The sequence below is a fragment of the Hypanus sabinus genome, chromosome 8, assembly GCF_030144855.1.
Source record: "Hypanus sabinus isolate sHypSab1 chromosome 8, sHypSab1.hap1, whole genome shotgun sequence".
Lineage (NCBI taxonomy): Eukaryota > Metazoa > Chordata > Chondrichthyes > Myliobatiformes > Dasyatidae > Hypanus > Hypanus sabinus.
In genome coordinates this window covers 112,109,140-112,126,415 of record NC_082713.1, presented here as the reverse complement: position 1 = coordinate 112,126,415, position 17,276 = coordinate 112,109,140, and the positions used below count along the sequence as shown (strand labels likewise).

At 39.2% G+C, this 17,276-nt stretch overlaps 1 protein-coding gene across 7 annotated transcripts in view; it reads left to right on the top strand.

The window, feature by feature from the left end:
• Positions 1–17,276, top strand: part of LOC132398338 (G/T mismatch-specific thymine DNA glycosylase-like) — an 82,328-nt gene that overhangs the window by 10,595 nt on the left and 54,457 nt on the right. For 6 of the 7 annotated variants that reach the window (XM_059977619.1, XM_059977618.1, XM_059977617.1 and 3 more), the window contains exons 4-9: positions 7,124–7,193; positions 7,368–7,503; positions 7,581–7,663; positions 8,269–8,363; positions 10,315–10,486; positions 12,288–12,416. In XM_059977619.1, coding sequence (XP_059833602.1) covers positions 7,124–7,193; positions 7,368–7,503; positions 7,581–7,663; positions 8,269–8,363; positions 10,315–10,486; positions 12,288–12,416 — 685 coding nt within the window. Of the gene's footprint in view, positions 1–7,123; positions 7,194–7,367; positions 7,504–7,580; positions 7,664–8,268; positions 8,364–10,314; positions 10,487–12,287; positions 12,417–14,946; positions 17,073–17,276 lie in introns of those variants that run through there. The other variant, XM_059977616.1, reaches the window with a different exon arrangement.

Here is a 17,276-nt window from a genome sequence, read left to right as displayed (position 1 = left end):
GGAATTTGCACAGCACCCAAAGAGGATTTGCACGCCTCGTTGGCCAAGTTGGTGTACAGCGCACCCCAGGCCGTCCCGGGAGAGTTCATACTAGCCCCAAGGGGGCAAGAGGAAGAACCCGCAGCAGTCCTGGTCAGGCTAAGCGAAAGGCTCAGCAACCTGGACCCCATACCAACTTCACAGCACGGACGGACCCCGACCCATGTACCCAAAGACCTGCAGGACTATATGTTTGTGCTTGTATGAAGGGTGGACACCGGGCACCACTACAGCAGCCGTACGAGGGGCCATTCAAGGTGTTCAACAACAATGGGTCCACGTACGTTCTGGAGATTGGGGGGAAAGAGGAGGTTTTCACAGTGGACCAACTCAAACCAGCCCATGTGGACTTGGCGCAGCCAGTCGAGGTTCAGGCACCGCAGCACAGAGGCTGATCCAGACTGTGGACATTGGGGGGTGTATCGCCGGTTCTGGGGGCGGGGGGGGGGGGTTATGTGGCGACCCACTTTCTACACAGGCAAACCAGCTCACAAATAGCCAGCACGCGGGGAGAGACTTTGGTAATGCACCTCTGATGTCATTTCGGAGAGGGCGGGCACTAGGGATTTAAATGCCAGTGCCGCTAAGTTTGAATAAACTAGTCTCAAAACGACTTACCGACTGCATGTCGTCTCTAGCTCTGTATGTAGTACATCGCTACAATTCTACTTTTTTCTTATCATAAATTCTTCAGTGTGCAGTTGAATTCAGGTTGTTAACTGCGGTCTATAGTCCATCTTCCTCCAGTCCACTCACAACACATCATCTGCATTGCCCCATCAATCACTTATCAGCTCATCAAGAAAAAGACTAAATGTGATTTACCTTTTACAAATCACTGCTGTAGTTAAATTCACTGATTTGCATTTTCTGCATTTATTCTCACTCTCTGGAACAAGAATATAAAATATCAAATTCTCCAGTTCTTTGACCCTGTGTCTAACTATGATTGGTACCTTATGAAACAAGTTCCTCTATCTAATCACAAAAAATGTTAACTTAATTCATATATAATTTGTATTACAAGCCTACACTGATTAGAAAGCATAAGGTAAAATTCTTATGCTGATGTTTGAATAAATGGACTGAATTTGTAAACATGAAATGTTGCATTTCCTGGCATAAGTGAAAGATGGAACTGTACTGATTTCTTTGATGACTAGGTGCAGTGGTAGAAACATAACCTCTATATTTAGTTGACTGGGTGCGTTTGCATGACACTTCTGGGCTTTGTTGCGACTGCCCTAATTGCCACTTAGGGGTGCTAGTGATCTTCTGATTGCTGTTCAGTATTTGGTTTTGAATCCCAGCTCTTTTTTATTCATGTCACTAATGCAGTAACACTCTCGCTAATTAAAATACTAAATACTTAGAGATGTACTTCTCTGTACAGGCCTTTGGCTGGTATTGATTCCTGTTATAAACAATGCCGGAGATAAGCAAAGTCCAGAAGCCCAGAAGTTTTAAATTCAACAGTCAGAGTTTAGTGTTTTTGTTTCTCATGTTCTTAGAGTCATAGAGCACTGCAGCACAGAAACAGGCCCTTTGGCCTATGTGTAGTCTGTTCCAAACTATATCCTGCCTAGTCCCAATGCCCTCCACACCCCTTCCATCCATGTATTTATACAAACTTCTCTTAACTTCTGGCATCAAACCCACATCCACCAATTCAGCGAGTAGCTTGTTCTATACTCACACAAACCTCTGAATAAAGTACTGCCTCCTCATGTTCCCCTTAGATGTTTCACCTTTTACCCTGAACCTATTACCTCTAGTTCTAGTCTCACCAGAACTGCACACAATATTCAAATATGGTCTTGCCAACATCTTATACAACTTAATCATAACATTCCGTCTCCCCCAGGCCATAAGAACTCCCCGCCACCACCCAAGTTTGACCGCTTAAAAACTGCCAGTAACAATATATTGTTTACTTTTTAATGTGTGTCATAAATGCTCCTTATTATTTATTAATTTATTTGTGGTAATGTAACTGTGTTCTGTGAGAGATATATATATATGCTGTGTTGGGCACCTTATTCTGGAAGAATATTGGTGGTATAAATGTGTATGGTTGAATAACAATAAACTGAATTTAAACTTAATAGTGGAGCTTTAAAAATAATTTTTAAATTATTAAAGTAGTCCCTAAGCTATCTGGTTTGGACCAATCCTTCAATTTCCTTTTCTATTATTCTGCTTGAAATAAGGGTAGAGAATTATTGTGATCTTGCCTCATAAAACCAAGCCTGAATCAGTTTTTAATTGGTAGGCTGATATCCTGCTGGCAAGATCCAAGATGTGACATTATGATATTAGGGATCCACAACGTGAACACTTCATGGTGCTTGCCTTTTTCTAATTATTTTACCCTCCAAACTTAACTCTGTAAGCTGTACTCGTGGCCACCCCCTTCACCTCATCATTTCACTATCTCTGCAAATTGAGCCAGTCACAGAGAGGGAAAAGTGAGATTAGGGATTTGAAACAAGGATAAGTTTTTAAGATCAAGATATAACTTGTGTGCAGCTGAATTAGCAAACCCAATGGCATTTAGTGAATAGGACCTGAGGAGCAAGTTTTTTAATGGTCTCAGCTTCACCCAGGATAAAATGAGGGAAAGAATGGGCTGGAATGTTCTAGAATAGTTCAGATGTAAAAACAATAAAAAATATTTTAGCAGATTAGCTTGAATAAGGCAGAGCCTAACTATATTATAGAGGTGAAAATGAGTCAACAGTGAATTACGGATATGTGGTTAGTAGCTTCAGAATAAAATCAAAGTACTAAGCAGTTTGACATAGCCTCTGGTGGTTCCCCAAAGAAGATATAATGAACTAGAAAATGGAGTTCGTGATGGGGACTAAAGATAATGTATTTGGTGCTTATTACAGATAACCAGCCTCACAGTTTCAATTGACAGTGAAGGAGTGGTAGTGAGGAAAACTTGGGTTGCACTGCAGTACATGTTCATATTGACCCTACATCTCTGGATGACATTACAAGTGAGAAGGAGGTGGGGATAGATCCTTCAGATGTCATCAAAGATAACAGGCATGGTAACAGAAAGAGAAAATAGTATAGACTACTACTGTGTAGATAAGAACAGAGCCACAGGTCCCAGCCAAACAAGAGCGGGAGAAAATATTGGAGGAGATAGTGCAGTTGACTTGTCATCGTTTGCAGATAGGTAAAGAAAAATGAGGAAGGAAAATTTTCCTTTTACATAATAATGTAGAATGCCAAGTGATTTTTAAGAGAGCTTTGGTTCTGTGACAGGGGTGACAACTTGATCGGAGGGGATCAGATGCAGTTAAACCTGATCTCCACATCCAGTCCTGTCTCTTGGATGAAAATGACAAGGTCCATTATTAAGGATGTGTACTCTAGGAGGCACGTGATAAAATAGGCCAAAGTCGGCATAGATTCCTTAAGGGGAAATCTTGCCTGACAAATCTGTTGAAACTCTTTGAGGAAATAATAGGCAGAGAGAAACAAAAGAGAGTAGATGGATGTTTACTTGGATTTTCAGGAGGCCTTTGACAAGGTGCCCCACTTGAGGTTACTTAAGACAGTGGTCTCTAACCTCCAGGCTATGGCCCGGAGGTTGGGGACCACTGACTTAAGATAGAGCCCATGATATTACAGAAAAGATAGAAGATTGGCTGACTGGCAGAAGGCCTTTTCTGGTTGGTTGCCAGTGATTAGTGGTATTATGTAAGGGTTGGTGCTAAGACCACTTCATTTCATCTAATAATTTGGATGACGGAATTGGTGGCTTTGTGGCCAAGTTTGCAGACGACTGGCTGATGGAATACAGTGTCGGGAAGTGTATGGTCATGTACAGGCAGTCCCTGAGTTACGAACGTCTGACTTATAGACAACTCGTACTTATGAACCGAGGAAGGAGAACGTCGTCTGCCATTTTAAGTAGTTGCTGTTGACACTGTGTTGAGTGTTTAACTTTGTATTTGGCTTAAATTTTTCTTAATAAGATTCACCCTGACACACCCCCCCCCCCCCCCCACCCCGTTTTGGTCAGCTGGTGGCGCAGCCAGATCAGCACCGGGCTGGAGAACGGAGGGTCCCAAGTTCGATTTAGTGACAGACCGCTCCCATGCCAGGTTGATGTCGATCCAGTGACTCCCGTACCATCCGTGCCAGGTTGATGTCGAGCTCGCAACTCGACCTCATAAAAAAAAAACACTGCCACCTCCAGTTTAAATTCCCACGTTGAATATTGTGGAGGATCAAATACCCAAACCCGGCACAGCCCCCACCTGTCCCATTTAACCTGTCTCAGTGTGGTGCAGTTTAGCACCCGGGGGATTCAGTGCTGTAGTCCTTAGGACCCAGCGGACCTCAAGCCAGCGCAGGTCGGGACCCGCCGCCCACAGTGTTTCTGTTCCATTGACGGGAAGCGATCACATTTGAAAATAAAGTGGAAATAATAAAGCATTTGGGAAGAGGTGAAACGCCATCAGTCATTGGAAAAGCGTTAGGCTACAGTCGGTCAACGATCTGAACAATTTTAAAGGATAATGGATAAAGTGAGAATAATGGAGCATGTGAAAGGCCCTGCCCAGATGAAAGCTATAATTATTACTAAGCAATGCAGTGGTTTAATTGTTGGAATACATACGTTTAAGTGTTTTGTATGCATAGAAAGGTAAAATATATACTATGTACTAAGACAAACGTTTGACTAAGTGACGCTAAATAATACCGAATGTACTTGTTCCGACTTGCGTACAAATCTGGCTTAAAGACGGACTCGAACAGAACTCGTACGTAACCTGGGGACTGCCTGTACTTCGAAGGAATAAAGGCATGGACTATTTTCTAAATGGAGAAAATTCAAAAATCAGAGGTACAAGGGGTCTTGGGAGACCTCATCAGAATTCCCTAAAGGTTAACTTGCAGGTTGAGTCAATAGTATAGAAGGCAAATGCAATAATAGCATTCATTTCAAGAGGAGTAGAATATAAAAGAAAGAATATAATCCTGAGTCTTATAAGACATTGGTCAGACCACACTTGGAATATTGTGAGCAGATTTGGGCCTTTATCTAAAAGATGTGCTATCATAGGAGAGGTTCCAGTGACTGATTCAGGAAATGAAAGGGTTAACATGAGTATTTGATGGCGCTCGGCTTGTACTTGCTAGAGTTTAGAAGAACAAGGGGGAATCTCATTGAAATCTATGAATTTTGAAAGACCTGGATTGCATGGATGTGGAGAGGATGCTTCCTGTTGTGGGTAAGTCTAGCACCAGTGGGCGCAGCCTCAGAAAAGAAGGATGTCCATTTAGAACGGAGATGAGAAGGAATTTCTTTAGCCAGAGAATGGTAAATCAGTGGAATTCATTGCCACAGACGGTTGTGGAGGCAGAGTCATTGGATATATTTAAAGTGAGGTTGATAGGTTCTTGATTAGTAGGGTCATCAAAGGTTATGGGGAGAAGGCAGTAGAATGGGATTGAGATGGATAATATATCAGCCATAATGGAACAGCAGAGGAGATTTGATGGGACAAATGGCTTAATTCTGCTCTTGTGTCTTTTGGTCTTACGTTCATGGAGTGGTGATGAATATAGGTTATGAGGTTAATTTGGAGGGTGAATTTAGGGGATGATTGAAAGACAATGAATTCAAAGGGGAAAGTACTCAAACCTGTGTTCCTTGAACTAGTTATTTCCAGATTTAATTCCATCACAGTTTGCATCCTGTCTTCAGCTGCCAGTGCCTTGATACATTCCTCTGTACATCTGGCTACTTCCCTCTTTTCCTGTTAAGATGATACTTAAAAGCTGTCTTTAACCAAATCTATTTTAGTGTCTCCTTGCACAGCAATGTGCAGATTTATTTTTGTTTGTTGTGATCTTGGAAACTGTGTTGGGACATTTCATAAATACAGTATTTTGTTAGTTGTAAAACAGCAGCTGTAGTTTCTCTAAACAAGCTTCTCCTAAAGCACAGGGAAACCCAGGTGCTTCCTTACTCTAATGGCGTAAATTGCAAACATCATCACATATGAAATTGAAAGGCCTTCTGTTAGTCGGGGTCAGCCATGGATGTTGCAACCCAACTGTCTGTAATACACAAACCGGGGCAGTATGATTATGGAGAGCAAACTGTTGCCCTTGTAGCAGGTTTCCCCTCTCCACACAGCTGATGAATCCACTGGGATGGCAGAGACTGATAGTTTGGCATCAGTGGCAGTCAGCATTAAGCTCAGTGTAGGACTGCCTTAGGGACTTCAGCTCAGGAATTTTCCTCGTGGTTTACCCTTGAAACTTTCCCTATGAGTGGGTATAGCCACAAGGCAGTGGAGGTTTGAGACCAGAGTTTTCCTTCTAGATGAGCTGCCAACCAAGGATGGAGAGTCCCACCTGCCCAAGGTGACTGGTTTTAAAGCACCAGTAATCCAGCATTGCCCTTCTGTCAGTTTTTGACATTGGTTTGATCCAATCATTTAAACCTTGGGCTAATATCTATGTCTTAAATATTTTGGACAAAAATTCCGTAGGAAGCCTTCAACTCAAGGAGGACTTCAGCTAGGTCCAGGATAACAGACAGATCGGAAATGAAAGCTTATCCTTGGCTTTCCCCTTTTTGGTACAGGGAGTGCTCACTGGCGACAGCATTGGGCTCAGCTGTAGTGATCTCAATGTGGAATGTATTGTTGATCAAAAGTACTGGCCAGACCAGCAAAATCTTCAGGGATGTTACAGAGTACGTTGTGCATAATAATCACATGCAGTTGTAATGGATGCGTTCAACACAAAATCAAGTCCTTCAGCCAACTTGTTCCGTGTTAGAGATGCAGGCTTAAGATCAATCAGATAATATAACATGCAACTATCCTATGCTGATCATGGTGCCCACCTAAGCTAGTCAGTCCTAAAGGGTCCATACCCCTATAAACCTTCCCTATCCATGTATTTATGTAAATATCTTTTAAATGTTGCTATTTTTAATGAAGAAAGCCAATTATTGGGTATTTTAGTTTTGTATGTTTAGTTTTCATTACATACCAATTATAATTAACTTTTCAATATGTACTGAGCTTATTGTCTGTTTTAGATTGGAATTAATCCTGGGTTGATGGCTGCATACAAAGGACATCATTATCCTGGACCTGGAAATCATTTTTGTAAGTCCTTGAATGGCTCAGCAACACTGGTGGATATTAAATCTTTCAGATGTTTTATATTTGTTGGGAGTGACACACTTTCAGAAATGGAATATCTAGGTTTCTGAGTTGTTAACTGAATCTATTTTAAAATTTGATGTATATTCAATCTCGGTTTTCTCCTTTCTTCTACAGGGAAGTGCTTATTTATGTCTGGTCTTATTGATGTGCCTTTAAATCACATGGATGATGCTTCTTTACCAGAGAAATATGGAATTGGTTTCACAAACATGGTGGAGAGAACTACTCCAGGAAGCAAAGACCTTAAAAGGTGACTAATGAATGTGAAGTAGTTTCTGATTTGTAGTTTTGCTTAAAATGAGAATTTAATTTCTATTTTTATTTCAGTAAAGAGATTCGGGAAGGAGGAAAAATACTTCTGCAAAAACTGCAGAAATATAAGCCACGGATTGCTGTTTTTAATGGAAAATGTAAGTGCAAATTTGAAGTAGTAAAATCAGATTGAGTTTGGCTCTGGCTATAAATTCATATCTGAAATTACGGGGAGAAGGCAGGAAATGAAGTGGAGGATAATAAAGCCAGATGGAATGATGAAGCAGACTTGTTGGGCCAAATGGCCTAATTCTGCTTCTTCATCTTATGGAAATTATTTGTGTGCATAGTGGGGAATACGACCAAGTGGTGGCTTTAAAGTTCCTAGATCGTGCTCAGGACAGTAAGAGGAAAATGCTTTGCACTAATGGGGAAAAGACTATGATTTTATCCCTTTAATTTATGCTGAATTTAAGATTGGCCTCTAGGTGAAAAGCCACCTCACCATCTATACTTTCTGAAGGATATGGATTTAATCCTTAAATGCATTAATGTAGAAAGATCCTCAAGCCCCTCATTTTGACAAATGTATACATTCTAGTTCATCAGACAGAAAAGTAATGTGTAGGTCAAAGTGTCTGTTGGTGGTATTGATGAAGGGATTCTGTCGAAAAGCATCAGCACTTCAGAAATGGATGACCAGAATCTAGCTTGTTAATTTGGTGACTATATTAAATTTGATTCTACCAATCATTTATTACAGGCATTTATGAAATATTTAGCAAGGAAGTGTTTGGAGTTAAGGTCAAGAATTTGGAATTTGGGCAACAGCCACACAAGATTCCTGAAGGAGAAACCGTAAGCACATCACCCAACTTTATGGCATATAGAATTCATCTGAAATCCCACTTCCAGTTTTCTCTTTCATCCCTATCTTGCTGCCATATCTTCACATAATAAATATCATTAACTAATGAGCTTCATCTGTTGCTGCTATACCCTATAGCAAAAATCTGCCGCTTTGTCTTCATTTAGTATACATTCTGGAAGCATTTGTTTCAGAAATAAAGTAATTTTAAACTGTGGCAGTGAGAATTATCAGGAGGATTCAGAGAGGTTTCAGGGTACTGAGACAGACTAAGTGAATGAGTGGGAATATGGCAGGAGAACTATACTGAGGAAAATGTACTTTGGTGAGAAAATAATTGTATTTTTCATTTAGGAAGCCAAATAGAATATTGGTCTTTATTGGAATGGGATTTAAAAATAGAAACTTCTTGTGGCAATTAAATCAGAGTGTACCTGAAATGTGTATACAGGTCTTAAACATGGGATTCTGTAGGTGCTGGAAATCTTGTGGAGTTCACAAAATGCTGGAGGAACTCAGCAAGTGAGGCAGCATCTATGGAGAGAAATAAACAGTCGACATTTCTGGCCAAGACCCTTCTGTGAAGAGATGAGAAAACCTCCACGAGGTTTACACGTCTCTGCACCGAACTGTGGCTGTGGCCCGCAACTATCACAGTGTGAACTCACTTTTGTGAACTTCAGTTCTGAATGCTATGTTTTCTTGTATTTGCACTTTTTAATCCCTTCTTTTACTTCATGTTGGGTGTTTGATAGTGTTTATTTTACGGGTTCTATTGGGTTTCTTTGTTTTGTAGCTGCCTGTAAGAAGGTGAATCTGAAGGTTGTATAGTATATATACTTTGGTAATAAATGTACTTTGACTTGACTTTGATCAAGACTGGAAAGGAAGCCAGATTAAAAAGGGAAGGAGGGGAGACACCAGAGGGAAGTGTTTCACAGGTGAGTTGAGGAGAAAGGGTGCAAGTGTAACCAGAATTGGGAATGAAAAAAGAGAGAAGGTGGCAGGGAGAGAAATTACTGGAGGTTGGAGAAGAAATCCTGTACAGATCTGGTTTCCCTAGCTAAGGAATACCTGTCTGCGATAGAAGGATTGATTGATTTGTTATGAAGGAAATCATGTGACATGGGGTCAGTCCAGGAAAGTGGGTTGAAATAAAGGATCATTCATGATTTTACTGAACGACTGATAGGCATTGAGGGCAGAGTGGCGTCTTTTCTGCTTATATTTAATGTAAATTCATGTTTGGTTTTCAGTTTGGAATTGTGGTTCATTGTCTTATTTTCTTACTCTGAGAATCTGTTGCCTTGTTTGAAACCTGAACTTCCCTGTACTCGGGTTGCTGAAGAAAATAATCTCAGGAGTTTTGCAACCCAGTGATCTGACTTGGAATTCCTTTTGTTCTTTCTCTTGGGATTGTTTCTTTCTTGGTGATCCACTAGATTATCCTAATTAGTAATAGAACAATACAGTTATACCCTGCCTTGGTTCTGTAGATTTCCAAATTGTTCATTTGTCCCCAAAGCATCTCCAATTACTTTTGATTCCCCTCTAACCAACAACATTTGTCAACACAAATAGGATTTCCAGCATTTTCTGGTTTTATTTCAAACTTCCAGCATCTACAATATTATCCTTCTCAAATTCTCAACATCTTATTCAGTATCGTCTTCCATCCATCTATGAATCCTAGAATATTTAATTTACTTCTTGCTTCTTCCAGTACCTTTCCTGTATCTACTAAATTTCCCCAGTGCTTCTGATTTGCCTTGCCTTGTATCCAACCCCAGGGTTCATTATTCTCTATATTTACATGCTATCTTTTTTCATCCTTTCAGTGTGCTTTTGTCAATGCCAGATAGCCAAGTCACAACCTCACTTCCTTTTCCTTCAGTGGGTTTTCTGTAAGGGTAATTACATTAATGTAAATTTATTTTGAAGGTGATCTATGTCATGCCCTCTTCCAGTGCAAGGTGTGCACAGTTTCCTCGGGCCCAGGATAAGGTACATTATTATATCAAGCTAAAGGAACTACGAAATCATTTGAAAGGCATTAAGAATGCTCCAGAAGTCACAGAAGTTGAATACTCGTTTGATTTGCAGAAAGCTCAAGGTTAGTAATGTGGTTGCAATTCAAACAACCTCCCTCAGATTGAAAAACTACATGGGTTCAATATTGCTTTTTATGTCTTTTAATATGTAGACTTGACTTTCTCCATTTACTAATCATCCTATCATGTTCAGTTGCTTGGGAATAATCTGCTTAGGTCAATTAACGCTTTCATATTAGAATGAAAGTAATAGCTTTAAATGGAATTGTATAGGATGGCATTGTATTTAGCCCAACATTCACAGCGCCAACGATCAGAGCTTGTACGTCCTCCCCGTGACAGTGGATTTCCTCCAGGTGCTCCAGTGTCAATAGACAATAGGTGCAGAAGTAGACCATTCGGCCCTTCGAGCCTGCACCACGATTTTGAGATCATGGCTGATCAATCACTATCAATACCCTGTTCCTGCCTTGTCCCCATATCCCTTGATTCCCACATTCCAAAGATGTATGGGTTAGGGTTAATAAGCTGCACACGTGCTGCCATGTTTCTGGTGTCAACACTTCCAGACTTTCCCCAGCACTTCCTCGGACTATATTGGTCGTTGATGTAAGCAATAAATTTTACTACATGTTTTGATGAACTTGCAACAGATGAATAATCTTTTTAAAAAAAGGTACAAAAACTGACATTAATCCAGAGTACAGTATATGATTAAACCTCTGCAAAGATCCATTGTCATTTTCATTTATATTCACAGGAAAATAAATCTACTCTTCAAAGAATCTGCTTGCTATCCAGGAAATTTAAACAATTTTATCACTGTACAACTTTTGTATTGTGCTGTGTTCTTCAAATAGAGCTTAAGTTCTTGTAGCCAGATAGACTGGTAGATTACACAAAAGTGCTGTTGCATTGATGCAACCATCAGCATTGTAAACTGGGGATTGATGTTGTATTAGAAACCTCGGGTCTTTTGACTATGTACAAAGCCAACGATTTAGAATTTGGTTAGGGTAATACAATGTCAATTAAGCCTAGCCAGCTTCCAATCTGAACACCAAGATATTCTGCAGATGCTGGAAGTCCAGAGCAACACCCTTTAAATGCTAGAGGAGCTCAGCAAATCAGGCAGCCTCTATAGAAATGAATAAACAGTCAATGTTTTGGGCTGAGACATGAAACTACATCAGGACTCAATCTGAACTCTTTATTAATCTCTTCAATAACAAAAGGATATCTAATTGGATAAAGCTAGTTCCAATAATTTCCTTAGCTGACTGGTAAATCCAAGTGGTTGTTTCATTAATGTGTAATTAGAGAAAGAACTACTGTCAAATAAGGATGCATATCAGAGTCTCCTCAGAGAAGACTACGCCCAAATAAACCAGTGAATTAAAATTGTAAACTTGGGTGACCGTGCATTATGGCTGTTTGGTTAACAGAATTTTGTCTTTAAGGAATCCACAAATCACTGGCTGGAAATCTGACATGCGGAATAAAATTTACTCTCAGAATTTGTCTATTTTTATTTTATTCTCTGCTGGCATTTCTTTGTGCACATGTTGGTGATGTTAATTCAAATTATGGTAAATTGCGGTACAGGCCGTTTTCTGGAAATGTGACCTCTCAATCACAGCCCATAATACGGGGTCATCTTACTGAGGGTTTCTACTTTCTGTCCAGCTTGATGTTGTATTGATTTGTTCAATTCCCATTTGTTGGCCAAGAGCAAAATCCCCAACTTTCCCATCTTAATGGTCAACTTCCTGCTCAGGCCACAGGCGAAATGGGAGTTGCCTTTTTAGTTTTCATTGTTTAGGGAATAAAGAGATTTCAATAACATTAAAATTCTCCTTTCAGTGGAAGCAAAGAAAATGGCAATCAAAGAGGAAAAATATGACCCTGGCTATGAAGCTGCTTATGGTGGTGCCTACCTTGAAAGAACTGCTGAAAGCAATGGGCAATGCAATTTTGCTGCTACTGAACCAGGTAAGTCACAACATAATCAATACTTTGGAACAAATTTGTTGAGTAATTATTTCATTCCAATCCAGCTATTTTGTACCTGAGGGATAAAAAGGTTGTAGGCTGCAGAAAAAGAGCAGACAACATAGACTAACAGGATTGCAAATGCAAACTCAGTGGGCAGAATGGCCTTTCATCCCTGTAACAACTCTGTGAATGTCGCCTGTTTCGATAGCTTGCAGGAAATGTGGACTGTTGACAATTATGTAAAGATTAGATAATTAAATCAATACAGCTAATTAGTATCACTTATAATTCAAAAGTTGGTGCAGGGTACATGCTTTTTATTTAGCATTGCATATACTTCATATTAAAAAGTTTGTCAGCTATATCAAAGAACAGTTTGCTTGTAATTTCTAAATCACTGTATTGTCAGCCTATGATCTCTCCAGACCTTTATATCTATTGCCTTGTTACTCCTTTCTTAGGGTCCATTTGTGTCTTTGTAGAATAGTTGAGCAGATATTTGTAGAACAATCTTCTGAAATACCAATTATTTTGGAAGCAAAAACATGAAAAGAAAGAACATTAATGACAAAACCACAGTAGTTTGGACTTAATACTTTATGAGCATTTCTAGCCAATTTGCATTTGATATGTGATTTGGTTTACAGATGTGTGAACACCTAGCATTGATCAGGGCAATGGAGTAGTATTCAGTGATACTAGTATAGCTACTCCCCAAGGCATTGAAGTACTATGAAATACATAGTGGTATCACGTGCAATCATTAAATATGAAAAGGTATTCTAATAACAGAAATCAGTGGGGACGGGAATCAGAAAGAATAGTTTGTTTGATCAGATCAGCCATGATCTTACCGAGTGGCAGGTCAGAACTGGTGGAACTTGGTTTGTTCCTGCTTCTGCCCCTGTCTCTGGTTCTTGTGATCATAAACCTGAAGGAAATATAACAATATCTTCTTGTACAAGTCCCTGTCTTGTTTAAAATGTAAAGAAAAAATCTCCTTTAGTATGGAATAGGGTGTCAACTGACCACCATGAGTTTTTCTCACACTAACCAGGACAGTGGAACTAGAATTCTGTAGCCTATGTGTGAACAGGGGTGGTCTCAAAAACTATAGAAAAGCCAGTGCAGTGAGGGAGTTGTCGATGTACTTCCTAGGATGACTGTTCAGGCAGCTAGTATTGATCCAGTTAGCTTCTATTTCAAAAGAATTTGGCAAATAACTCTTCTGATGGAGTACATAAATAAATTGAGGCATGATGTGGCAAGTACAGATTTATAGGAGCAAATGTAACATTAAATTTAGGATTCTGGCAAATTTTTTTTGTCATTTGAGTGTGCTGTAGAGTACAGTAGGCCCTCCTTATCTGTGAGGGATTGGTTCCGGGACCCCTTGCGGATACCAAAAAACGCAGATGCTCAAGTCCCTTATTCAGCCTGCCTCAATGCGGTGGACCTTAGGACCCAGTGGAACCCCAGACCTTGTTTAACCTGTCTCAGTGCGTTGGACATTAGGACCTGGCTATAGAGCTCTGAATCTGCAGTGTTTCTGTTCACAAAAATAATCACAATCAGGATTGAAAATAAAGTGGAAATAATAAAGCGATCAGAAAGAGGTGAAACGCCATCGGTCATTGGAAAAGCGTTAGGCTACAGTCAGTCAACAATCAGAACAATTTTAAAGGATAAAGTGAGAATGGCCCTGCCCCAATGAAAGCTACAATTATTACTAAGCAACGCAGTGGTTTAATTATTGGGTTTTTGAGCCTCCACATCAACCAGGCACTGGTGGAGAGCACACTTGGGAGTGATCTGTTGCCCGGCACTAAAACATACGTTCTTAAGCGTTTTATATGCATAGAAAGGTAAAATATATACTAAGACAAACATTTGACTAACTGACGCTAAATAATACCAGCTGTACCTGTTCCGACTTACTTAGTAAGAGAACTTAGGATTTTTTTTATCGCTCCCGATCCAGGATAACCTACGCACATCCGTATACTTTAAATCATCTCTAGCTTACTTATGAGACCTAATACAATGTAAATGCTATGTAAGATGGTTGTTTGTTTAGGGAATAATGACAAGAAAAAAAGTCTGTGCGTGCTCAAACAACAAGTGCTGGAAGAGCACTTCCGGGTTTTCTCCATTCGCGGTTGGTTGAATTTGCGGATAAGGAGGGCTGCCTCTAATTGATGAAGATTGGATTACCAACAACTTGCTGTGTTGTGCAGGAAATTATAAAACCCAACTTTCTTTCCCCTTAAGCAGTTCCTGTGGTAATTTGAGTTCGAAAATATTGCACAAAACATTTTGAACTCCTGGGTGATTCTAGAGTTTCTTAATGTCTGTCTTGGAACAGGAAATGGACATTAACATTTTTGTACATGAAAGTTGCTGAAGATTAGTGACCTTAAAATGTTTTCACCTGAATTTTACAATTTCAACTTGCAATTTTGATCTGTCTTCTACTTATCAATGCTACTTTTGCTATATTGAACTTACCAGACTTCTTTTGTATCAGCAACCAGCAACTCCGAATTCAATGTGGACTCAACATTTTGTCAAGTTCCTGATGGCCAGTGGATGACCCAGTCATTTGCTGATCAGATTCCTTCAATCAACAATTACTGTGCACAGCCTCAAGAAGGTTCATCATGAATTGACAATATTTGCAGAATCTCCATGTTGCTGCAGTTTAATGCAGTAATAACTCAGTTTTTGAACTGAGGAGCTCTTGAAAATTTTCTTTTGTAATGTTTTAACTCTAGAATTATGTGTAAACTTAATGTAGTAATGTTCAGAAAGCTGAACTTTTAAACTTTCAGAATTGCCCAAAGTATTTATGGGGGAAAAGGTAGTTTAAAAGAAGTTTTAAGTGCTTTTAAGATGGTCTTGTAGTTATTTTCTTCCTGTACTACAGTTCTATTTTGCTCAACTATTTAAATTGTAAGGCAGTTAAGTCATTAAAATATTGTTGCAGCAGGTTCTTAACCTGTACTGATTGCTCAGAGTGGTTGAGGTTCAAAAAATATTAAGGCGACTTTTCAAAGTTTGTCACAGAGGTTTGCTGATTTGGAGCTTTTGCACTGTACCTTTCTCAGAATATGCACACACTGAAATTCTATCAATAGCAGTTTCAATTTCAGAATTGGCTAATTATATTGGACCATTAGTTGGCTAATCATGAGTTTTTTAATATAGAGGAATGAAAGTGGATCCAGGTGCCCATTTGTTTATGCAAATTCAATGCAAAATCAGAGTGTTTTCTGTTCTGAAGTACTTGTTGGTTGGTTGGAATTGCCTCTGGGGAAAATTAAAATTCTACTGAGCAAAGCTTCTTTGTGATCTCAACTTACAGATTCAGTCTTCACTAACTTTTATAAGGGTGCTAAACTATAGTGAAGCAATAGCACAAAGTACCATACTTTTCAGTGCCATTGCTGTTAAAACTTGAATATGGGCTACTTTTTATTTAAAGTTACTCAATATAGATTATCTAAAGGATTCAGATTTTGGTAATAAATGTGCTGTCACTTTACCTAATTGCTCAGTTTAAAATCATGATTATTTCTTGAAAAGAATTTTGATCAAAACACTGATTTGAAAGCTTGAAAAAAAATCAGTAATCCTTGTGCAAATGTTTTAATTGGTTTTTTAAACAAATCTCTGGTGTTTCAGGCTTTAATTTTATTGTATTATTAAGGAAAATGATTTTTGTAAATTTTAATGTGATAATTAAATGGAGCATTTACAATTCTGAAATGCATGTATTTTGGAGGAATTTTCCCTTCAAATTAAATTTGTGCAACAGCTTTTACATTGATATGTTCTCACATATTTAAATATAGAAGACAAAGTGATTTACCTAGGTTAATTAGAGCTCATTTGCTTTGAGTTTTGTCCCTACTTTCAATGACATGGTGCTTTAGCAGCCAATCCTCGTACCCAGACCAATTTGATAAGTATTTTCTGACCGGCTATAAAACACATAGGATCAAGAATCTGAGAACCTTGCCAAAATATCATTTCATCTGTGCCCTGATATTGTAGTTCTAGGTGGTGGCATTGCTTCTGATGTCAGCCTTGCAGGGATCATTGAGTGCAAAGGAGCTGGAGGATTAAGTGGATTACCTTGGATTGTCTGTATGTCTCTTCACAGCCTACCTATCTGACTATGAAACATTCTCACAGATAAACTGGACTAAAATGATAATGTAGCCCAGAATAAAAATTGGCCCAACACTCGATTAACTGGCCCTGTCAGTCCTATCCTCCTCCTGTGTTACAATCAAGACTTATCATTCTTGTTTTAATTTCAGCCACCTGTGACATAACACTTTGTAAATGCCTTACCTGTTCATTAAGAAAACCATTGTATCCGATTGTGAGTTTTCAACTGTTCCCAAAACTTTTTTTAAAAAGTTGTTGCATGGGTTATTTCAGATTGCACTCAGATCACCTGATCTAATGTATAAAATGTTCTTAAATGTACTTGAAGTGAATGGGCAGCTACTGGAAACCTGTTAATGTAATGTCATTGTTTACTACTTGTAAAGTTGGTGCTGATACCTCTCAAGAGGGTTCTGAAATCTAGCCAAAAAAAAAACAATAAAAATCTGAGTTTTTTAAAAAGGCATCTTCATTTTATTTCACTTTAGAATTACATGTGTTCATTTTCAAAGCTTGATCTGTCTGAAAGATACAAAATTAAGGAAGTTTTGGATTGGTACGTACATGGATGGAGAAGGGGCTTGCAGGATATGGTCTGGGTGTAGATAGAGGGTATTGGGCATAAGATCAGGTTGGCATGGACTTGATGGGCCAAAGGGCCTGTTTCTTTGTTGTAGTACT